The 25295-nt window shown below is 38.7% G+C and overlaps 1 protein-coding gene across 5 annotated transcripts in view; it reads right to left on the bottom strand.

The window, feature by feature from the left end:
* Cntrl (centriolin) overlaps window positions 1-18790 on the bottom strand; it is a 91936-nt gene extending 73146 nt beyond the window's left edge. For 2 of the 5 annotated variants that reach the window (XM_046451731.2, XM_046451733.2), the window contains exons 1-3: window positions 18641-18789; window positions 8806-9053; window positions 7126-7256 (exon numbers count right to left, since the gene is read on the bottom strand). In XM_046451731.2, the coding sequence (XP_046307687.1) occupies window positions 7126-7256; window positions 8806-9022 (348 nt within the window). In that variant the 5' untranslated portion in view covers window positions 9023-9053; window positions 18641-18789. Of the gene's footprint in view, window positions 1-7125; window positions 7257-8805; window positions 9054-18261; window positions 18440-18640 lie in introns of those variants that run through there. The other 3 variants (XM_058581674.1, XM_058581670.1, XM_046451732.2) reach the window with 3 other exon arrangements.
* Between the last annotated feature and the right edge of the window lie 6505 nt (window positions 18791-25295).

The raw sequence follows: 25295 nt of genomic DNA, 5'->3' as shown, positions 1-25295 counted from the left end.
GAAATACAAAAAGCCATCTTCATCAAGGCCCCATATCCTCTTTCCTACCCCCAAAACCCCAAAACTCCTAATACTCAAACCATTTTTATGTGTACCCAGATATTTCTATTTGTTTCCATCCATTTATACTCACAGAGAAAACTAGAATTTAAAAAAATATTTGAGACCCTGAAATGCTTTAAAATTGCTTTTTCACTGAAACAACTGTGGACATATTTCCATGTTAATACATAGAGGTATAAATCACTTTTCAAAAAAAGTCATAGTAGCCAGATACAGTGGCACATGCCTGTAATCCCAGCAACTGGGTGGCTGAGGCAGGAGAATAGCAGGTTCAGAGCCAGCCTCAGCAACTTCACGAAGCCCTAAGCAACTGAGTGAGATTCTGTCTCCAACAATATTTTAAAAAAATATTTTTTAGTTGTAGATGAACACAATATCTTTATTTATTTTTATGTGGTGCTGAGGATCGAGCCGAGTGCCTCACACATGTGAGGCAGGTGATCTATCACTGAGCTACAGCCCCAGCCCCTCCAAATAAAATATTTAAAAAGGCTGGGGATGTGGCTCCGTGGTAGAACATCCCTAGGTTCAATCCCTGGTACAGGCATAGTAGTTCATAATATATTATGCCATATTTTATTTAAATGATACCTTATTGACATTTAGTTATTTCCAATTTTTATTTAAATAGTGTTTAATAAACATTGCTATATTGATGTTTTTGCATATATGTGTACACAATACTAGTACAATAGACATCAAGGAGTAGAATTGCTGGTTTGAGAGTATAAGCACAATTACTAGATCAAAAAATAAGGGGCTTGAGATTATGACTCAGTGGTAGAGTGCTAATCTCGCATATGTGAGACACTAAGTTCGATCCTCAGCACCACATAAAAATCAATATTTTTGATTCATTTACAACTAAAAATACATAAAAAATAAGCATATTAGAAATTTTGATATTACCAACCACCTTCCTAAACTATAGAACTTATCTATTGAATAATGAAATAGTTTTTTAAGTCTTGACCAATAGATATGCATGATACAAAAATATTGTAAAACTTGTTTTATTTCATATTTCTTTGACCTTAACAACTGAATACATTTTCAAGTTAATATCAGTCATTTACAGTACCTTTTGAACTGCCTATTCACACTGTTTGCATGTGTCAATGAGTTGCCTCTCTCAATGGAATTGTAGGAGACCTACATATTATGTAGATATTGTTAACAGATTTTGCAAACATTAATTGTCAGATTTGTTTTCCTTTTAACTTTTGAGAATATATCTCTCATTAAACACAACTCTTCAACCTTTATGTCAAATAAATCTATCAATAGTTTTCTTTGTGGTACTAGGGTTATTGTTTTCCCACTCTTAAGATTTAAATTATTCTTTCATATTCTTTATATATATATATAATATATATATATATATATATATATACACACACACACACACACACACACATATATATATACATACATACATATATATTGTGTGTGTAATTGTTTTGTTTGTACTGGGGATTAAACCCAGGGAACTTTACCAATGAGCTACATGCCCAGCATTTTTTATTCTGAAATGGGGGTCTCACTAAGTGCTGAGGGTCTCTCTGAGGTTACTGAGGCTAGCCTCAAACTTGGAATCCTTCTACCTCAGCCTCCCAAGTCACTGGCATTATAGTTGTGTACTACCATGCTTAGCTCTTTCCTAATAACTTTACAGCAGTTTGTTCCTAAGTTTTTTGCACTGCTTTGTTTTTATTTAGCTCTTCAACCTTCTGGAATTATTTTCTGTGAACAATGAGGTAGAACATTAGTTTTATTTATTCTAATTAAAGAAATGAGGCTATTACACTGTGTTCACATTGTATACCTTATTAATATAGCAGTAAACACACACAAAGCAAGGATAGTAAACTTTTTTTTTTTAATGTCAATGTTATATTTATTATTTAGGATAGCAAACTTTTAAAAAATAATCATTATATTCTTTTTATACTTTATTGTGCATTATAGTTATGCATACTAGTGTGGTTCATTATGATATAATCATACTGGAATATAATTTTTTCCACTTCAGTTCCCAGTGCTTACTCCTTCCCCCTGTTCTTCTTGCCCAGTTCTCCTTCCTCTACTCTACTGGTCTTCCTTGTGCTTATTTATGTATTTTAAAATTGGTGCTTTATAGATAGACATAAAGCTGAAATTCACAGTGGTAATTCACATACGTACATAGCATAATTTGGTCAATTTCATTCTACTGTTCCTCCCTTTCCCCATCCCTCTTCCTCACCCTTCTATCCTCTACTCCTCTGATCTCTCCTCTATTTGCAGGGGCTCAGCCCCTCCCCCACTTTCCTCATACTTTTCTCTAGCTCCCACATATGAGAGAAAACATTCAATCCTTGTTTCTGAGTCTGGCTTATTCTGCTTAGCAAAATGTTCTCCAGTTCCATTCATTTACCAACAAATGCGTAACTTCATTCTTTATGGCTAAATAAAACTCCACTGTGTGTGGATACCTGTGTGTAGATACCACATTTTCTTTATCCATTCATCTGTTGACAGGCAACTGGTCTGGTTCTGTAACTTACCTATTGTGAGTTACATTGCTATAAACACAATGTGCCTGTATCACTATAGCTTGCTGATTTTAGTTGTTGGAAAAATACCAAGTGGCTATACTAATTTGCAGTCCCAGCAACAATGTATGAGTGTACCTTAACCCCAACATCCTTGCCAGCATTTATTATTATTTGTATTCTTCATGATTTCCAATCTAACTGAAATGAGAAGAAATCTCAATGTAGTTTTGATTTGCATTTCCCTGATTGCTAGAGACACTGAACATTTTTCAGATATTCATTGGCCATTTGTTTCTTCTTTTGAGAAGTGTCTGTTTTGTTCATTTACTGATTGGCGCTTTTTTTTGGTATTAAGTTTGTTGAGTTCTTTATATATTCTAGACATTAATTCCCTGATGAAGGAGGAGCTGGCAAAGATTTTCTCCCATTCTGTAGGTTCTCTCTTCATGCTCTTATTTTCCTTTACTGTGCAGAAGCGTTTTAATTTGATTCAGTCCACTTATTTATTCTTGTTTTTACTTCCAGATTTAGGGGTCTCGTTAAGAAAGAGATAGTGCCTATATCAATATGTTGGAATGCTGACCCTATGTGTTCTCCCAGCAGTTGCAAAGATTCTGGTCTAATTCCTAGATGTTTGATGCAGTTTGAGTGGATTTTTGTGCAGGGTTAAAGATAAAGATCTATTTTCATTTTTCTACATATGGATATCCAGTTTTCCCAGAACCATTTGTTAAAAAAAAAAAAAAGGTTGTCTTTTCTCCAAGGTATGTTTTGGTACCTTTGTTAAGTATCAGATGACTGTATCTATGTGTATTTGTCTCTGTGTCTTCTATTCTGTGTCTTATATTCCACTGGTCTTTCTGTTTCTCTTGATACCATTAACATACTGTTTTTGTTACTATAGCTTTGTAGTATAATCTGAGATCAGGTATTGTGATGCCTCAAATATTGCTCATCTTGCTCAGGATTACTTTGGCTATTTTTTATCTTTTATTCTTGCAATGAATTTTAGGACTTTTTTTTTATTTCTGTAAAGAATGCTATTGGTATTTAAATGGGGATTGCACTGAATCTGTACAACACTTTTGGTAATATGGTCATTTTGACAATAATAATCCTGCCTATCCAAGAACATGGGTCATCCATCATCTTTGCTCAGTGTTCTATAAGTGTTCATTGTAGAGGTCTTTCAACTCCAGGCCCCACAGTTGCAGATAGCTACCAAGTGCTCAGATAGCACCTCTCCATAGAAAGATTCACAATGATGGGCAGGAGAAGCTCAAATACAGATGGGCAAATTGAGGCTCCATTCCAGTCACAGGGACAGAGTCCCAGTGATACACATCAGTCAGGGTAGAAGCTTCTGCATAATAAGCCACCCACAGACAGCTAGCAATCATAGGCTCCACATTTGCACCTCTCTGACACTTTAAAGAAGGTCCTGTGTAGGGGTGCAGGTGTACAATATTTCACAACAGTCAGCGTGATTATATCCTATGCCCCTTCATCCAACAGAAATAGCCAGCAGACACAGCACAGCACCCTTCCATGCATGCAGGTTCAGGTCCCTGAGCTGACAAAAAGAACCAGCTGGCAGGAAATCCAGAGCAATCAGGGAAGAATCCTCTCGTGCCCCAGCATCTTTAGGAGGATCCACAGCTGTAAGTTCCAGAGTTGCATTGTCATTCAGACACTCAGACCAACAGAAGGCAATTTCTGAGGATACGCCAAAGCAGCCAATGGAAAATCTTACACACAAAATACAGCAGTATACCCCACAAAGGGACTTACAGAAGAGCTCCCCAGACACCAGACACCAATTTGTGGGTCCAGATACAAGCCCAATGATCTGTGACCAACGTACTCCAGAGAAAGGGCAGCAGCCCCTCCAGCCCAAGAGTACCACATCAAACAGGCTAAAATATATCTAACTTAAATAATCATACTTCACACACTCCAAATTTTCACAGTATAGCTTCCACTGGATTTGAAAGTGCTGGATACATAGAGCTTTTCTTCTGGAAGGCACAAAAAGACTATACCACCTAACAGGGAATAACTGATTTGCTAAGTCACAGAATATCAGAGATCATTTCCTCTGACCCAACAGAAAGCTAGTGGGTACCTAGACATTGGAAAAAGCTTTCAAGAATTGTATTAGAGGGGAGCTGGTGTGATCAACACCTCCATACCCAGAGTAGTGGGCATCTTCTAAGGCCCCAAATCTTGATGAAATAAAAAAAGAAAGACTAAATAATAAATTTCTCAACTTCTATATGGATAATTATAAATAGCTCTAATGTCAATTTTGATCTTATTATATATTATTTTTTCATTTTGCATCAATAGATGTCTCCATATTATTTGCTATTGCACCCTCACCCCACTTGGTTATACATCTCCTAATGTTTTAAAGCATTAGCTGGAATCATTCTCTCTTTTCCTAGCTCAGGTTTATACTTGCTCCTCATAGTCTCTCTTTTCTCTGTTGCATTACCTACTCCTGCCTTAAATCCCTCCCCCACCACCTTTTTCTTCTCTTTACTTGGTTTGTATTATTCTTTTCTATTTTTTCTCTTTCCTTTTCCCCCAAATTTTCTCTCCTCCCCTATGTAATATAATAGTAATTACATTATATTTAGTCCTTATATAATGTAACAGTAATTTTACTATGATAACTAATTTCTCATCCTGGAGAATAAGCCAAAGCAGCCAATGGAAAATCTTACACACAAAATACAGCAGTATACCCCACAAAGGGAGAGCATTATTACATTTTTCTACCCAGATAAAGGGAACTGTATAGAATATTTTCAACAAGTTTTTTGTTTCCAATGGTCTATTCCAAAGTATGTGGCTCTGCTCTGAAGAGACTGAAGTTAATACGGTTTAGCATTTTCTCTCAAGGTGGTACTGATACTGGGAACAGCAGAAGATACACATTGAGTGCGAGTATTAATACTTGGTTATTCACCTAGCCTAGGGCACTTAAGAGAAAGAAGTTTATTAAATAGTCCCTTGCATAAAAGTAGAAGTGATAATCATCCCAACCAATTTCCCTGGAAATACACAGGGAAGCATCCTCCGGTGAGCCAACTCCTGGGGGTGAGGGGACAGTTTCTGACTTGTTTCTCTTAGAAGCTAGTAAGATAACTAACTAATATAGGTGCAGTATCTAGTTGCTATGTAATATCCTTCATGAAGAGGATCTGTGCTAGAGTCTTATCAGTGTGGACCTTGATCTCAGACACTCAGCTCCTGGCAATAAAGGAACACCAAACAATAATGTAGTTATGGCACTAATGACCTAAAGTAACCTATTGAAATAAATAAAGCGTGGCAGTTTGGCCTGTCTGCCATTCTGCCATCTTTTCTGCCTCTGCATCTTGTCTCTGTGTCTCTTTTTATTTTCTTTACAATCAGCAGACATACAAACAATATGAGAAAACAAAGGAACAAACCACCTCAAACAGTCCACAACAATTCTGACACCACACTGAAGAAATGTCAGAGAAAGAATTTACAAAGTTCATAGTTAAAATGTTCAATGAGCTAAAAGAAGATTCAAGGAATCAATTTAAAAAATACAGAAAGTAAAAGATCATTTCAATAAAGATGAAGATTCTGAAAAAGAATCAAACAAATCTTAGAAATGAAAGACTTAATAAATCAAATTAAAAATTCATTTGAAAGTATTACCAATAGATTAGACCTCAGAGAAGATATATTCTCAGGCCTTCAAGACAAACTTTCAAGTCAAATCTTGGAAATAAAGTCAGTAATAAAGAAAAGATGTTAAGAGACAATAACCAGAATATTCAAGAAATTTGAGATAACATAAAGACACCAAATCTAAGAATCATTGGCATAGATTATACCAAAATATAAAACTAAAGGAATGCACAATCTTTTCAATGAAAATATATCAGAAAATTTTTCAAATCTTAGGAACACGATGGAAATCCAAATACAAGAAGCATTTAGAATTCCAGATAGACAGGATCAGAAAAGATCTTCTCCAAGAGAGATTATAATAAAAATGCCTAATATGCAGAATAAGGTTGGAATTTTAAAAGCTACAAGAGAAAAATAGCAGGTCACATTTAGAGGTAAGCCAATTAGAATTTCAACTCATTTGTCATCCCAGATAAGAGGGCTTGGAATGTTTACCTGAAATATTAGAATGGGGGCCTACAAAGATTATGATACTAAACAAACTTTCCTTCAGAATTAAAGATGAAATTAGAACTTTCCACAATATGCAAAAATCAAAAGAATTCATAACCCCTAAAGCTGTACTACAAAACATACTCAATGAAATACTATATGTAATACTGAGTAATAGATGCTTATGAATTTGGAGCTATTATACTTCAGATGTAGAACTATCACCAGAAACAATAAAAGGTCGGCTACAAATTAGGTAACATGAGGATGGGATTCAAATCTTTTTATTTTATTGGCAGTTTTAAAACACAAAGTAATTAAAATCAATGTCTATTCACAGCAATTGTTGGTAACCTACCCTAAACTTCTTGCCGCCATCTTTAGAAAGTGAAAGGTTGAGAGACTTTACCAAAGCCAAATTGTCTTCCTTAGAGAGTTTTTTAACGAGGGCCTCTGTGATATATCGAACTCCTACTCTTGAATCAGCTCCTAAAATTACAAAAAAGATCATTTTCAGTAGAGGGAGACACACATATTCCAAAAATAATAATAATTTTGACACTATGTAAGAAAAAATATTTAAGTCAGGCAAATGTAAAAAAAAAAAAAAAACCTTTATAGTATTTTAACTTACAGCATTTTTAATAATAATGATGATAGCAATTACACTCTAGAAATATTAGATGTGTGCCAAGCTTTGGGCTAAAGGCTTACATTTTACAAATTTAATTTGTACAACAAACATTTGATATACAAATTTATAGAAACTTTATTTGCTCAAAATCTCATAACTCATAAGCTGTAAATATAGAACTTGAACAAAGGCAGATGAATCTAACACAATATTATCTATATGCAGCAGCAAGTTTGTTTCAAAGTAATATTTTCAAGTCAGTTTTTAAAAATAAACTGCTACTATTTAGTTGTTTTTTATTTTTATTTTTTTAAATATTTATTTAGTTGTAGTTGAACACAATACCTTTATTTTATTTATTTACTTTTACATGGTGCTGAGGATTGAACCCAGAGCCTTGCACACGCTAGGCGAGTGCTCTACCGCTAAGCCACAACCCCAGCCCCTTTAGTTGTTTTTTAAAATGCTAAAGTTCAGAAACTGAAGTCCTCAAAAATCCTATTTTTTTCTTTTTTGATAGTAAGAAACTCTAAATTTGTTGCCCTTTTAAATGCAGAGAATAAAACCATATGAGATATAATTCTAACCTAATGAATAATAGCATATCTTGTTTTATGGTCTTCCTCAATAATGTAATCAAAAACTGTTAAAATCATATTTTATGAAAGTAGCTATAAAAAGAAAATTGTTTCTTGGCTCTTACTTTATGAATCAGAAAAAAAAAATCTTGATTAAGATCTGGGCTATGGGCCAAGGGTTCCCTATGATGATTTATATGTTAATATCAAATTAATTTTAGTTCAAAAAATTGAATTTTTCTTTAATTTGATTTGTTCTAGGAATAAAGATGACCAATATCCTAGACTATCAAATAGAAATAAGTGTAACTAACTGGTAGCAAAGATGTAGTACAATATAAACTCAATGCTGATATTAATTATTAATTAAAAAAACTGATCAGATATTCAGATCAATAGAATTTGATGGCTGTGATTTCATAATCTAACAAATAAGAAAAAATTTTTAAAAACAGACTCCCAACTAAAAGAATGCTTTTAAGAATAAACCAAAAATGTTGATAAAACATATGCATTTCCCAAATGTGGAAATCAGTCCACTCCACAGACGAGCAGTTTAAAAGCAAGCAGACTGGCACAGCCTAAGTGTGGAAACATTTTCATACTGAATATTTATACCAAAGGAACTTCACTCTGAAATGCAGAGGTATGCCCTCCTCCTCACAGAGGATGGCAAAACTAGAGAATGAGTGTGTAGGCACTTTTCCACAGGAAATAAAGCTTCCTCTTTCTGGAAACTCTCCTCCCCTAAGCAGACATCTTTACCCTCACCCAGAAGGCTCAGTCCTCTCGCTGTCCTTACACAATTCTTAGATGAAAGGAATACCTTTATGGTCTTGGCAGCCCAAAATCACATTGGGTTCATCTGTAAACTTGACTTGCTCACACCACTGTCCTTCAGAATGAAAAGGCAGAGTCTCTGATCCAATCAAAGGTGAAAGCGACCTAGATCTCATACTGGATGTAAGAGATGGGCTGGGAGGGTGAGATGATGGTGGCCTCTTTGCTTTGGAGAATTTTTTTTGTTGAGAACCTTTCTTCATTGCAAGAGTAAAGCCAGGTGGCCATCAAAACCTGCAAGGGTTTTCAGAATATTTAACAACATTATTTTTTCCAGAACTATTAAAACCATTAAATTATTTCTAGAGCTTTCAAGACCACAAAGTTATAAACTCAGAGGCTATAGATGGGAAGATCTGTGCTACCCTACCCCGTCAGAGCAGACACTATTCTGAACATCACTGATGACCTACCACAGGGAAGAGACACCTTAAGAGGGTCTACTACTGACACATGCTCCAGACAGAAGTATTACTGTATTTCTATTCTCAGCTGATTGGATTAAGCTAGTCACAAGGCCTCTTCTACACACCTAAAAAGTCCCAGGATGCAGGAAGCTAAAGACAAGAGGCAGTCTTTAATACTGATAGCTCTCCCTCTCTCCTGAAACAGTTCTTGTGGCTTGTGGGACACCACACTCTCCTGATATCCTCCCATATCTACCTGCCTACCCCATGGCCTTCTCTGTTGGCTCATTTTGTTCCTCTATTTAGCCTAATTTAAATATCAGTACTCCTCAAAGTTTCCTTCTAGTTTCTCTTTGATCTCACCTTGTCAATCTAATGTACATTCATGGTTCCCAATGCCACTTCTATACTAATATTGATATCTTCTATCTGATCTTTCTTGGAGCTCCAGAATCTTCTTCTCAAGTATTTAACTGTCATCTCATTGACCTTCTAAACTTAACATCCTAAACTCAGTCCAAATAGTCTCCCTCCCTCCCTCCCTCCATTCCTTCCTTCCTTCCTCTCTTCCCACTCTATTCCTCTTCTAGTGTTCCCTCACCAGTGAACAGTGCTCAGAAACCTGGGAATCTTGCTAGATACTTCTCTCTTCCCTTTTCCCACACCCATTCAATCACTAAGTTCTATAAATTCTAACTTCTAAATATCGTTCATCTCCACGTTTGTCCACTCTACTCCAAGCCCTCATCATACTACTATAGTCAGACTGTCAGAAGGTCTACTTAAAAAGCAAAACTTGCAGTCTGTAGTGAATCCCTGTTGAGCCCTTCAAGGTCTCCCATGATCTGTTTCCATCTCTCTTACCTCACCTCTATCATTCATTCTCTCTAATAAGGGTTCAGTCATACTGACCTCCTCACATATTTCCTGCTATCTCAAATGCTTGACCCCATTCTTTTTAACCATGTTCATTCAGTCTTCCTTCACAGAGCAGCTCAATTGTTGCTTCCTCAGGAAAGCTCTGCTAGCACTCACTAAGTGAAGTCTCCAGTCCAAAAGTTTATTAGTATTTTCTTCCTCAACACACATTTATACATGTACATGATTGTGATGAACATCTGTCTTCCTACCAAATTGTGAGTTCCATGAGTTTGTTTTGTTTACCACCGTTTCCCTATTCTAGTAGTGCTTGGCACTTAGCAGAAATTTAATAAATATTTGTTGAATGAATGAGAGGTGTTTATTATCTTCCATTGCCCTTCTCCCTTATTCATCAAGAGATTGATTCAATCTGCACAATATTTCTAAATTCAACTCTATCCATTTCCATTGCTATTATGTTAGATCCATTATTCATAATCTCTTTCTTAGACTATACTTTCCTAAGTAGCTTCCTTCCAATCCTCCTTTGCCTTACTGCTTAATCCATCCTCTTCCTCTGACCCAAAACAAAAAGAAGTTGGATGATTCACATAGTCTACAGCTAAACATTTCAATACTGCTTACAGGACCTGTCACAATCTATTCTCAACTTATGGCCTACTCTCTTACCTGTCCTCATCATGCACTCTATTCTCAAGCCTGTCTTTTTATCATTATCTGAACCCATCATGAATTTTTGCTCATGAAATTTCCTCTCCTTAAAATGGTATCTTCTATCAACTAAAATGTCACTATATTCATGAAGGCTTTCCAGAAATTCACATCCTGATGGTAAAACTAATCTTGTCTTCTTATCACACGGAATGTACCTCTGTCGGAGGTACAAAAATATTTATATATTTTACTAAGTATTATTTCCTTGCCCATAATGCAGTATCCACAAGGAGAGGGACAATATCTGACCTCCCAGCAGCTCACTGGTATAGGTCATGAATGTTATATTATCTTACAAACAGAATTCAATATGCTTAGAAGCCATACTTTCAAGAGTGTGTTCCTGACATGTGTGTGTGTGTGTGTGTGTGTGTCTTTGTGGCAGTCTATGGTACATAAACTGCACTTAAGTGTACAGTTAGTTTCCTTCCTTCCTTTTTTTACAGGCAGAGATTTAGGAAAGCAGAGACATATGTAAGTGAGAATGTGGGCCACCTTGAGAGCAGGAGACAGCCTCCATGAGTTCCTATATAATGAATACAAGCTGCATAATCAGTATCCAGATCCAGAAACAGAACATCACCAGAACCCAGAAGCCCCCTCATGCCCACTTCCAATCACTGATACACACATGTGGATACTCACTAACCTGACTTCCAACACCAAATTCTAAAACTGTTTTTGAATTTTACCTAAGAAATCATACAAAATAAATATATCTTTATATCTGTCTTCTTTTGTTAAATATTACATTTCTAAAATTCATTCATGTTTGTCTAATGCTGTATGAAGATTGTGATCACTTCAAACTCTGGTGTCTATTACTATGGTTAGTTGCTAAGCAAGACAGAGGCACTTTAGGGGGTAAACTCCTATATTCATCAGGGAAAGAGCCAGTGCCCCTTTAAAAGACTATTAATGCCCCCCCCCCTTTTTGTTTGTTTGTTTTTGTTCATCTGAGACACTTTGAAGAAGCTTACAAGGAATCAACCAAGGTCACTCATTATTTTACATGACCTGGAGTAAACTTTACTCATTATAATATAGCATTCTCTGCTTAGAAGCAGAGGGCATGTGATTATGACCCTCAACTAAACATGCTCAGGAAGGTGCTGCCATCTTCCCTTTTAAAGAAGTGATTTATGACCTTGGACTGAACATGCTTAGGAATGTACCCATCCCTGCAAGTGCTTTCCTATCTGAATATACAGAGGTTCTTCAATAAAACCCCTTTGCTTGCTTTCTTCAAGGAGACTGCTTCATAAATTACTCCAGTGTGTGGGAGGCCAACCTTACACATGACTGAGTTACACTCCCCGGCTGGGTGCTGAGGCTCTCAGTCACAGAAATGTGGCACCTTTCTTGGGTTTGAGGGTCGGTGTCTCCTGCATGGGTGTGTCTTGCTACAGCCCCATGGGTGAAGCTACGCTCACCTGTGCCTTTGTAATATAACCCCTTGCCCTGTTTAGGATAGAATCTTCCATGGAAGTGCCTTGTGTGTGTCCCCTTCTCTTACTGTGCCCTTGAGTGTGGCCTACCCAGGTGTCAGTCAACCTGCTGACAGTGGACATCATGAAGATAGACTCAGCCCCCTGAAACCTGACCCCTTGCGTCATTTAAATAACTTCTCCTCAATAAAAGGGGTCAGCGCGTTCTCTCTCTCTCTTTCTCTAGGGACCCTTAAGGTCAGAGGAGCTGTCACAGGGACCCCAAAGAAAAAGGTATTTGTGTCTCTTGTGTGGTTATTTCGTGCAGCCCAATTAGCCCAGTTTAACTAGAGTGACCCCTGAGCCTTTTGGTCGCAAGAACAGAAACCCGGCACCAGTGTTCTTACTTGCTACAAGGAATAAACCTCTCTTTATTCTACTTTTAGGTTTTACTCACTAGCTTTTTTACCTCCAAGGTGACAATCCATTTTTTTTCAGTAGTTTACTTATTAACAAAATAAATTTTATTAAAGGTTAGATTTTCCAGAAGGAACTAAAGCAATTATTGTTAAATGGGACCTTGGTCAAATTCCTTTATTTTCCATGTAAGAAAATCAAGGCTCAGAATAGTGCTTGGTTAGTCACCATGCTAGCAACAGTAAGTTCTTCTAACAATAAATTGTTCACTGAAACTAATGTTTAGATCAAATCACATAATTAATCCAGTGGAATATAAGCTCCATGAAAGTAGAAATATCATTAACTGATGTTTTGATGCCTGGAATACAGCCTATCATAAAGTAAATAATTAATAGTTATTTTTAAAATTAGTCATAAAGAACACAAGAGTGATAAATATTATTTATCACCTTAACAAAGGGATATCTTTATGAGTGACATTAGTCCTCAACACAAAGCTTTCTAATTGGCAAGGTTTTTCTACTTGCAATTGGCATCTGAAGTGGGTGGCAGTATTGTGGAACTGAGTCCTTAACCTGTGGGATCTGACACTACCTCCAGGTAATAATGTCAGAGTTCAATTAAATAAGAGGACATGTTGCAGGTGTCCACTAGAGAAGTACATGTTGTGTGGGGGGAAAAAAAAAAACAACTCACACATCTGGTGTTGGAAGTATTATATTGCATGGTGTTTTAAGAGTAGGAAAGGCATTACTCTGGGTTTTTCATGTCTCTATTAACATGTAATAAGCCTTCATAGGCTATACAGGCTGGGATTATAAAGATTATTTTTTTAAATGGTTGGGGCATATGCAGTATATAGGAAAGAAATTTTCCATTAATAGAATCCATCAATATATTCAACGGATTAACCAGCATTTAGCAGATGCTATATTGTGCAATGCCCATACAGTCATTCTAAGAATGCTGATCTTGCTCAAAACATTTTTGGAATTCTTCTTTGGTTCTTCTTCTTTCAGGTTCAACTTACAAATCACACAAGAAAATAGGACACATCACTTCAGATATACACAGTAAACATGACTCCAAATAAATTTGTTTACATCTAAAAATCTAAGCCTCTTTGAAAACATGCTGACTTGCTAGAATTGAAGTTAATTCTAAAGAATGTTAGTGGCTAATATTTAATGAGGGCTTACAATTGAGATGAGCTCTTTATGCGTATCACCACATTGGAAGAACTATATATAACTCTATGAAATGAAACAGTTGTCATTTTTAAAGATGAAAAGGTTAATCTGTCCAAAATTCCATAACTAATTGCATAAGCCAAGACTTGAATCCTGACCTAATTCCAGAACCCATGCTTTTTATTACCATGTTATACAATTTGAGTTTTTTGGAATTCATATTATGTTTGTTTTGTTCTCTAGAACCCAGCATGAGACCACCTTACACATAAATAAGTACCATTAAATGACCTGGATAAATGGATGACATGAACCATAAAAACAATAACTGAAGGAAAACTAGGAAATTTTATACTGAAGTCATGACCTAGCCAACTGTAATCAACTCATTTTAAGGGAACAAAAACCTGCCACATTTGTTTTTTAAAAGTCAATTATTATTATTATTTGAGCTAGGGATGTGGCTCAAGCAGTAGCATGCTCGCCTGGCATGTATGGGGCGCTGGGTTCGATCCTTAGCACCACATAAAAATAAAATAAAGATGTTGTGTCCACCGAAAACTAAAAAATTCTCTCTCTCTCTCAAAAAAAAAAAAAAAAAGTCAATTATTAGGGCTGGGGTTGTGGCTCAGTGGTAGATCACTTGCCTCACCTATTTGAGGCACTGGGTTCAATTCTCAACACCACATATAAATAAACGAATAAAATAAAGGTCCATCAACAAATAAAAAATATTTTTAAAAAGTTAATTATTGTCTCACAGACATAAATTTTAATATGGCAAACTGCCTCACTCTGGTATCCTAGAATACTACTTTAAATGCTTTTTATGGGTCTATACTTTTTCTTTCATTTCCTCATGTTTTCATTTCCTCATGTTTCCTATTCATATGCATCAGACCCTGCCCCCCCCTCACTGGGCAGCCCTGTCAATTCACATAACTGCTATTTATGCCATCACCACAGGCTTTTAGTCCTAATTTCAAAAGTGTGGCAAACAACTTTTATGTCCAATATCATACCATCTTCAGTGGAAAAGCTTCTTAGTAATTACTACTGATTCTGTGCTAAGCTGAATTCCTTCTAAATAAGAGTACTCTCAAACTTGAGAGCTGAGAGGCATGCATTTAGGTTATTTTTTTTTTTACTCCTAAATTAAATGAATGAATGGATATAATTTTCATAAAGGTGATGAATTTAAAAACAAAAGCGGAAACAGGGCCCAGTCACACTTTTATATATCTTCCTTAAACCTAAATGACAGACTATAAAACTGGAATAAGTGTATGCTACATACTAGAGATTAATATTTAAAAATTTTTGTTAGTTCTTAAAAAGCATCCATATTTTTATTATTTTGTACCATCTCTCTCCAAATTCTCAAAATACTGACCAGAACTCCTCCCTAATATCCTAATGATCATCTCCCCAGATTATCATAAAGTCCTTTGTTCCCTGTTGAAAAGTATAACTCAGTCTTAATCATTAACAGAGTTTAAAATATTAGAATGGATTTCAGAAACCTAGATCAGCTCTTTCCTTTTATAATTGTAATATGATTAATATGACTTGGATAAATGGATGACATGAACCATAAAAACAATAACTGAAGTTACCGTGCATCCCCAGACCCCCTCCCTGGGTTGGCAGAGCTCCTATAAAGGCAGTTCATTAAAACAACAGCTATCTCATTGAATAGCTAACTTTCAAGTGAACTGTTCTTAGGCACTTACTGTGTTTGAGAATGGCTGGCATTATTTTAGAGACTACTGTCTTAAGATAGTAAATCTTCAATAACTTTTTAAAAATTTTATTGGTTCTTTTTAATTATATATAACAGTAGAACCCATTTTGACATAATTATAGAAGTATGGTATATACTTTGTTCTAATTCAGACCCCAGTACCTCTCCTTCCCTTCCCTCTCCCTATCCCCTGTTCCCTTCCCCCTTCAACAAAAATTTTAAGATAATAATGAGGATGTAGTTTAATCCTAGGATGTCATCTGCAAGGGGAATAAAAATCAACCCATGGTAAAAGAGAAAACAGCTGAGAAGCAGAGGTAGAAGAAGTGAAGGGGCAAAATAAAGAGAAAACAAGCGAAAGAGGCCTAGAGCTGGAGACACATTGTATAGGCACAGAAGATGGTCTGTGGAGCAAGAGTGCTGACAATCAGAATCACATGACCAGGCTCCAAAACACTGGCATCCTGCCCCAACAATCCCAAACACCTAACCTGATCTAACAACCCCATCCATTACAGTTTCTCACAGGTGACAAATTCTGTTGACACGCAGTCTTTCTTACCACTCCTAGCTCTCCATCTTCTTTTCGGACCTCCAAATGAAGCAGAGCTTGACAATCCCCAAAACTTATTCTCTCCCAACAGACCACCCAAATACAAATACTCACCTACTTTTTTTTCTCCTTATTTTTTTTAAGAGAGAGACAGAGAATTTTTTAATACTTATTTTTTTGTTTTCGGTGGACACAACATCTTTATTTTATTTTTATGTGGTGCTGAGAATCGAACCCAGGCCCCGCGCATGCCAGGCAAGTGTGCTACAGCTTAAACTACATCCCCAGCCTTCACCTACTTTTTTGACTGTGATGTCCCTCACCACACTACATCCTCAGTCCTTTAATTGTGTGTCGGGGGCCTCCATGAACAGGAGCTGAGCACAACTCTTAGCCTTGAGCGATGGAGGTGTAGAACTGGCTTCTGCTCACAGCGCAAAAGCAGACGGACCTCACTTCACTTGGCAAGGAATTATACAGCTCTGGGAGTGAGCCTCACCACTCTGAAACCCAATCCCTTGCCTCATTTGGGTGGAACTTTCTCAAGTGTCTTCCCCTCAATAAATAGGATGGTTTCAGGCGTGCCCTCTCTCTTTCTAACAGACCCTTAAGTTAGAGCCATCCCTGATTCCTGCAAGCAAAAGGTGTTTGTACTTCTTTAAAAAGGTGTGTTTCGTACTTCTTTAGCCATTTTCTTAGTTATTAATGTAGCCAGCTCTTGTGAACCCAGCTCAGGTTGATAACTGTGTTTCTATCAGTTTCCTCCAATTCTGCTTCATTTCATAACCTTGGATCTCCTGAAAATACTCTTTAACCTTCTCCAGCCCTGTCAAATACTGACTCCCATTCTTCTTCAAAGTCCTTAACTCTGGCACTCTTCCTAAAGCCAACTCCCCATTCTATGTTGTCAACCTCTCTGCTTCTCATCCCTTTCATCCCATTCTGGCTGCCAAGTTTTCCCATAAATTCTGTTCCAGTTCCCTAATGTAGTACTTCTCTCTCCCATTTCTCTAAAGTTTTAATACCCCACACCAACACTTCTATATCCATCCTGTTTTCCCAAACTGCTCATTTCTTTCATTCTAACATATATCCTGACATCCTGACCAGTCAATATTCTGACCTATAATTACTCCCCTACTATAACTAAATACCTAAACTCCACCCACTCCACTAACTGCCTACCTGCTTGGCTTTCACTTCCAACACCCTGGCCCCTGTGTCCTTCTGGAACCTATTAACACCCTGATTTCCCCTCTTCCATTTCTCTGGTTCTATTCAGATACCCCAAAACCCAAGTTTCCAATTCTTTCCATTAATTTATTTAGTTATCCAATTTTATTGAGCAACTTTTATGTGCTAAGAATTGTGCTAGACTCTTTAAAATAGAGCTGAGAAGGCAGGGTTCTTACACTGAAGATGTACAAGATTGTGTCCCCCTGTTATACATGGTCTATGCACCAATAAGTCTCCTCTATAAACATATAAACAATTGGAATTAAGTAATCATTTCTGAAAGTGCATAATTATTCCTTTTCTCCTTCTAAACTATAACCTACAAAAGAGCAGAGACTCCATTTGTCTTTTGTTGTATGGGGGAAAAAATATGTTGACTGAACGACCGTGATAAACATTCTACAGACATCACCGTATTTAAATCCTCACAGATGCTGCATAAGATCTGAATTATCAACCTCATTTATGAGTGGCTGAGCATCATTAGCAATCAAGTAACTGATTCTGCAACTAGACGGCTGGAATTCAAATCCAGAGTTTTCAGTTACTGTGCTACATTAGGTAAATTACTTAACCTCTGGTACTCAGCGCTATCACTTGTTAAATGGGGATGACAACGTCCCACACTGAATTTTCAAATTCCAAAGGAGCTAATCAATATATGCAAAACACGTAGAGCCTTAGCAGACACCTCGTGAGCACTCAATACAGATGAAGTGAGGACACATTTACAGGAAATGAAGGAACCTGCCTGCCGTCACCGAGGCGAGGTTGAGTAACCCGAGCCTCAAGACCCACGGCTTCAACCATCACCCGTCCCTCAACCGACCCAGTCCTCCCAGCACCGTCCCTCATCTTTCTGCACGTACTGCATTCGTCTGATTCCACCCGGCAGGACGCCCGCAGCCCCTCTCATCGCGCTCACTGCGCAGACCCCGGGCGCTTCCTCCAGGCGGCCCGACCCCAGTCCCACCTGGCGCCGCGGCCCAACTCCCAACCGGCCCCACAGCCGGGTCCCCGCCGCGCCGCCAGCGCTTTCCTGAACCCAGCCCCGGCCTCCACCTGCCCACGCCCGTTCCGCGCCCGCCCATCCTTCCCGTCCAATCCCAATCCCCAGGCACACGCCCCCGCCCCAATCCATCAGGAGCCGGCCCACCGCACGCCTGCCCAGGCCTTCCCGCCTTCGCCGCCGGCCCCCACCGCTCGGCGAGACGCCGGAGGACAGCAGCACCCAGGCTAGGCACTCACCGTCCAAGAACCGAACCGAGCAGCCCCGCGGGATGAGGCGAGGCGGAGAAGCACGGGTCTTTCCCGTCAGGCGCCCGGCGGCGCGGAGGCCATTTTGTTGTGTTGTGCCGGTTGCCGAGGGGCCCCACGCGCGGGTGGGCGGGGCCTGTGCGGGCCACGCCTCTCCCGGAGCCGTTAGGCGGGGCTGCTGGCGCTTCCCGCCGTTCTGAGCGTGGGTGCCGCTGGCGCGAGAGAACGCGGGGAAGCTCTGGTCACCAACCTTCTTGCCGCTTGGGGCGGGCGCTCTGGAGCGCCACAGCCTTCGGGTTGCGACGCGGGCGGCGTTGGGGTCGGAGTTCTCAGGAAGTGTGGTTGTCGGTGGCGGCAGCCCTCGAGGACTCCCTTTTCCCTGAGTGAACCCGATCCTCTGGGCCGGTTCCGAGGACCACCTGAGGGAGCGACTTGGCGCTGTCACCGCCTCCCCCACCTGGGATGCGGGCAGCTAGCCTGGAGCAGGTGCACGTCGCCGCACGCTTCTCCCCGCAGCGCTAGTCCTGAGGCGAACACTCTCCTTCGCTTCGGAAGAGGCGAACCTTAGAGCGGACGGAGCGTGCGTGCCGGCTGCCGCCTGGGGCTTAGGGAGCCACAGCAGCGCGGCGTCCCCTGGCGGAGAATGTTCCTCCAGCTGGCACCGGAAGCTAAGGCAAGAAGCATCTGGGGCTGGCCTAAAAGTTCTGCCTTCGACCGCAAACAGTCAGCAACAGCTCTTGAAGAGAATGTAGCAGATATTCCTCAGGTTGCTGGGAAACATAGTGCAATTATAAAAAAAAAAAAAAAAAAAGCACTATCAAGAATACTTGCTTCCACTCCCGCCCCCGCCCCCCATTTCCAGAGAATACCCAGGCCCGTGTTCCCATGAGAGGCTGCACCAACTCCAGAAACTTCCAGTGCAATCTCTACCTCTCCTTTAGTCCTCTGCTTTTAGCTGCGTGCTTGCATCTGAAGATCCCCATCCCAGCATAATTGTGAACTTCCTTAATATCCGCCAGTCCCTTGTTCTTAGCGTTTTCTCACAATCATTCCCCCCTATATTCATATCTTTCACCGTGGAGTTTATGATCCATCTTGGTTTTGGTTTTGGTTTTGTTTTGGTACCGGGGATTATTGAATTTGGGGTCACTTAACCAGTGAGCCACATCCCCAGCCCTATTTTGTACGTCATTTAGAGACAGGGTCTCACTAAGTTGCTTAGTGCCTGGGACTTTGCGGAGGCTGGCTTTGAACTTGCGATCCTCCTGCCACAGCCTTCAGAGCCCCTGGGATCGAAGGCGTCCGCCATCGCGCCTGGCACTCAAGATCCATCTTGGTAACGCTATTTTTGGGAATACCCTCGTTCTCTGTCTTAGATTCCTCTTTCATAAAATATGATAATCTTCCCTACTTCCTGCAGTTGTCCTTATAATTATGAAACAATGCCATTGAAAGACTTTAGAACAATGCCTGGCCCATAGTAAGTTCTCACTATTTTAGTTATTATTAGTCAACGTTTCCAAGAAGAAGTGATGTCTCATCATAAGTCTGAAGAAGAATTTGATTGAGGGGTAAGGAAGTGGGGAAGAAATATCTTAGTAAGAGAAAACTTGTGAAAAACCCAGGAAAGTGGGGGTGTGGGTGTGCAAGGGAGCTTAGCAGTTAGCTGAAGGTTAAGTAATTCAGTGTTGCTGGAATAAACCTTCAGAATAGAAATACTAAGTCATTCCTGATGGCTGGTGCAAAAATCTGGAGTGGAGAAGCTAAAGCTGGAAAAGGGGCCTTACTACAAGCAGCATTAGCACTTTAGATTTCCTTAAGGCAAAACATGGCTTCATCTTAATAGGAAATTCAGGTGACTTCCAGTAGGGACACCATGCACATTTATGTGAATTATGCTTCCCTCTCAGCAACTATTTATGCAATACTACAGGAAGCCCTGGGAGTTATAGAAAACAGAATTCCTGAAAAGCTCCATTTAACATTAAAAGGAGGTTGTATCCATTTTTAGTCAAAGTTTAGATGGTATGTATTGGTTTAGAATGTGCACAATGCTAAAAGTTTATTATTATTATCAATTTATTATTTTTTGACACTTGTCATTTCCACCAGACTTGGATTTATTGTGTAACCTCATTGCTTTGCTCCTCAAAGTCTGTAATGATATTCAGGTGAGACTCATTGTCAAATTATGGTGTGCTGTCTGTCGATAATTCATAACCTTTGTAGTAACATGTCAATAACTTTTAATTGCAGCTCTTAATATATTTTATTCAAAAATCAACAAAACCAGAAGAAGGTGAAAAATGCTTATTTTTCACTTGGGTGGTCTATGAGACCATTTCTAGGTAGCCTCACATGGGTGTTCTCCACTTTCGTGTTGCCTAATTTTGCTTCTCCACAGAGACCTTTGTAGCTTTCTAGCATGGTGAAGGCCATAGTTATACCTTAGGCCTTATGACTTCAGAGTGGAGAACTTTCTCTAGTTATTTTAAATATTAGCCTATCAACATACTAAAAGAACCTTCCTCAAGAAGAAGCAAGGAATAAGCAAGAGGAAAACTCTTTCATTCCATGCTAATTCATAGTTATCTGATAATGTGGTAAAGTTGTCATTTTCCTGAGTTGCATTTACAATAGAAATATTAGCCACAGGAGTATTGATCTAGCTATTTTGAACTTGCTTCATCTTTTGCAGCCAACTTAAATCATTTTGTACATTTGCTTTAAGAATCATGCTAGCTTGTCTAGTAGGTTCCACTGTTACCATTACTCTCCTGTGACTTGCCAGTGGGACTTTGAGTTAACAGAAATGCAGATATATTTCAAATAAGTGTTTTTTTTTTTAATTCACAGAATAAAACATAATTTTCTTTTTTTTAGTTTATTTATTTATTTATTTTTATTGGTTGTTCAAAACATTACAAAACTCTTGACATATCATATTTCATACATTAGATTCAAGTGGGTTATGAACTCCCATTTTTACCCCAAATACAGATTGCAGAATCACATCGGTTACACATCCACATTTTTACATAATGCCATATTAGTAACTGTTGGATTCTACTACCTTTCCTATCCTCTACTATCCCCCCTCCCCTCCCCTCCCATCTTCTCTCTCTACCCCATCTACCGTAATTCATTTCTCTCCTTGTTTTTTTTCCCATTCCCCTCATAACCTCTTATATGTAATTTTGTATAACAATGAGGGTCTCCTTCCATTTCCATGCAATTTCCCGTTTCTCTACCTTTCCTTCCTACCTCATGTCTCTGTTTAATGTTAATCTTTTCATCCTGCTCTTCCTCCCTGCTCTGTTCTTAGTTGCTCTCATTATATCAAAGAAGACATTTGGCATTTGTTTTTTAGGGATTGGCTAGCTTCACTTAGCATAATCTGCTCTAGTACCATCCATTTCCCTGAAAATTCCATGATTTTGTCATTTTTTAGGGCTGCGTAATACTCCATTGTGTATAAATGCCACATTTTTTTTATCCATTCATCTATTGAAGGGCATCTGGGTTGGTTCCACAGTCTAGCTATTGTGAATTGTGCTGCTATGAACATCGATGTGGCAGTATCCCTGTAGTACGCTCTTTTAAGGTCTTCAGGGAATAGTCCAAGAAGGGCAATAGCTGGGTCAAATGGTGGTTCCATTCCCAGCTTTCCCAGGAATCTCCATACTGCTTTTCAAATTGGCCGCACCAATTTGCAGTCCCACCAGCAATGTACAAGAGTACCCTTTTCCCCACATCCTCACCAGCCCTTGTTGTTGTTTGACTTCATAATGGCTGCCAATCTTACTGGAGTGAGATGGTATCTTAGGGTGGTTTTGATTTGCATTTCTCTGACTGCTAGAGATGGTGAGCATTTTTTCATGTACTTTTTGATTGATTGTATGTCCTCCTCTGAGAAGTGTCTGTTCAGGTCCTTGGCCCATTTGTTGATTGGGTTATTTGTTATCTTATTGTTTAATTTTTTGAGTTCTTTGTATACTCTGGATATTAGGGCTCTATCTGAAGTGTGAGGAGTAAAAATTTGTTTCCATGATGTAGGCTCCCTATTTACCTCTCTTATTGTTTCTCTTGCTGAGAAAAAACTTTTTAGTTTGAGTAAGTCCCATTTGTTGATTCTTGTTATTAACTCTTGTGCTATGGGTGTCCTATTAAGGAATTTGGAGCCCGACCCCACAATATGTAGATCGGAGCCAACTTTTTCTTCTATCAGGTGCAGAGTCTCTGATTTGATATCAAGCTCCTTGATCCATTTTGAATTAACTTTTGTGCATGGCGAGAGGAGGGGATTCAGTTTCATTTTGTTGCATATGGATTTCCAGTTTTCCCAGCACCATTTGTTGAAGATGCTATCCTTCCTCCATTGCATGCTTTTAGCCCCTTTATCAAATATAAGATAGTTGTATTCCACCATGCGGCCAGTACATTGGTTTCATTAATGAAGTTCTTGGCATAAAAGTTAGCTAGCGAGATCGAAATAAAACACACAGACTCAGTTACCTTTTTCTATGACCAGGTCTGAGACGGCTCCCCTCTCTGGTTCCCACCTCGAACCATCCGGTAGGGCAGCAAGGATTACTCAGGGCTAGCAGGAGGGAGAGATAGGGAGCACGCCAGGGAGTAGCCTTTTATTGGGGAACAAGAAATTCAGGGGACAATTCCATCCAATGAAGGTTGAGGGGGGCCGCACTCCAAGGTCAGGGTCAGTGATTGGCCCCCGGGGTCACTGGTCAGTCACACCCCCACACGGACAGGCTCTCTCATCAGGAGAGGGCTGGGAAAGCTCCTACACAGATTAGCCAGAGCGCCTCAGACCCAAACCAGGAGTTGCCCAGTCACGTGTGAGAATGGCTTCCCACATAAGATAGTTGTAACTTTGTGGATTAGTCTCTGTGTCCTCTATTCTGTACCATTGGTCCACCCGCCTGTTTTGGTACCAGTACCATGCTGTTTTTGTTACTATTGCTCTGTAATATAGTTTGAAATCTGGTATCGCTATACCGCCTGATTCACACTTCCTGCTTAGAGTTGCTTTTGCTATTCTGGGTCTTTTATTTTTCCAAATGAATTTCATGATTGCTTTATCTATTTCTACAAGATATGCTGTTGGGATTTTGATTGGCATTGCATTAAACCTATAGAGAACTTTTGGTAATATCGCCATTTTGATGATGTTAGTTCTGCCTATCCATGAACAGGGTATATTTTTCCATCTTCTAAGATCTTCTATTTCTCTCTTTAGGGTTCTGTAGTTTTCATTGTATAAATCTTTCACCTCTTTTGTTAGGTTGATTCCCAAGTATTTTATTTTTTTTGAGGATATTGTGAATGGGGTGTTTTTCCTAATTTCCGTTTCAGAAGTTTTGTTGGTGGTATACAGAAATGCGTTTGATTTATGCATGTTGATTTTATATCCTGCCACTTTGCTGAATTCATTTATTAGCTCTAGTAGTTTCTTTGTAGAATCTTTTTGGTCTTCTAGGTATAGAATCATGTCATCCGCAAATAGTGATAATTTAAGTTCTTCTTTTCCTATTTTTATGCCTTTAATTTCTTTCATCTGTCTAATTGCTCTGGCCAGTGTTTTGAGAACTATATTGAATAGAAGTGGTAATAGAGGGCATCCCTGTCTTGTTCCAGATTTTAGAGGGAATGCCTTCAATTTTTCTCCATTCAGAATGATGCTAGCCTGAGGCTTAGCATAGATAGCTTTTACGATGTTGAGGTAAGTTCCTGTTATCCCTAATTTTTCTAATGTTTTGAACATAAAGGGATGCTGTACTTTGTCAAATGCTTTTTCTGCATCTATCGAGATGATCATATGGTTCTTATCTTTAAGTCTATTGATGTGGTGAATAACATTTATTGATTTCCCTATATTGAACCATCCTTGCATCCCAGGGATGAATCCTACTTGATCATGGTGCACAATTTTTTGATGTGTTTTTGTATCTGATTCGCCAGAATTTTATTGAGGAATTTTGCATCTAGGTTCATTAGAGATATTGGTCTGTAGTTTTCTTTCTTTGAGGTGTCTTTGTCTGGTTTTGGAATCAGGGTGATGTTGGCCTCATAGAATGAATTTGGAAGAGCTCCCTCTTTTTCTATTTCCTGAAATAACTTGAAAAGTATTGGTATTAATTCTTCCTAAAAGGTTTTGTTAAACTCTGCTGTATACCCATCCGGTCCTGGGCTTTTCTTGGTTGGTAGTCTTTTGATTGCTTCTTCTATTTCATCCATTGATATTGGTCTGTTCAAATTGTGTGTATCCTCCTGACTCAGTCTAGGCAAATCATATGACTTAAGAAATTTATTGATGTCTTCACTATATTCTATTTTATTGGAATATAGGTTTTCAAAATAATTCCTAATTATCTTCTGTATTTCTGTAGTATCTGTTGTGATGTTGCCTTTTTCATCCTGTATGTTAGTAATTTGAGTTCACTCTCTTCTTCTCTTTGTTAGCATGGCTAAGGGTCTGTCAATCTTATTTATTTTTTCAAAGAACCAACTTTTAGTTTTGTCAATTTTTTCAGTAGTTTCTTTTGTTTCCATTTCGTTGATTTCCGCTCTGATTTTAATTATTTCTTGCCTTCTGCTACATTTGCTGTTGTTTTGCTCTTCCTTTTCT

This window comes from Marmota monax, unplaced genomic scaffold (assembly GCF_021218885.2).
Source record: "Marmota monax isolate L192 unplaced genomic scaffold, Marmota_monax_Labrador192_F-V1.1 WCK01_AAM20220418_F8-fsc00020, whole genome shotgun sequence".
Classification (NCBI taxonomy): Eukaryota; Metazoa; Chordata; class Mammalia; order Rodentia; family Sciuridae; genus Marmota; species Marmota monax.
Note: the sequence above shows the minus strand (reverse complement) of the source record. Positions and strands in the feature narration are given on the sequence as shown.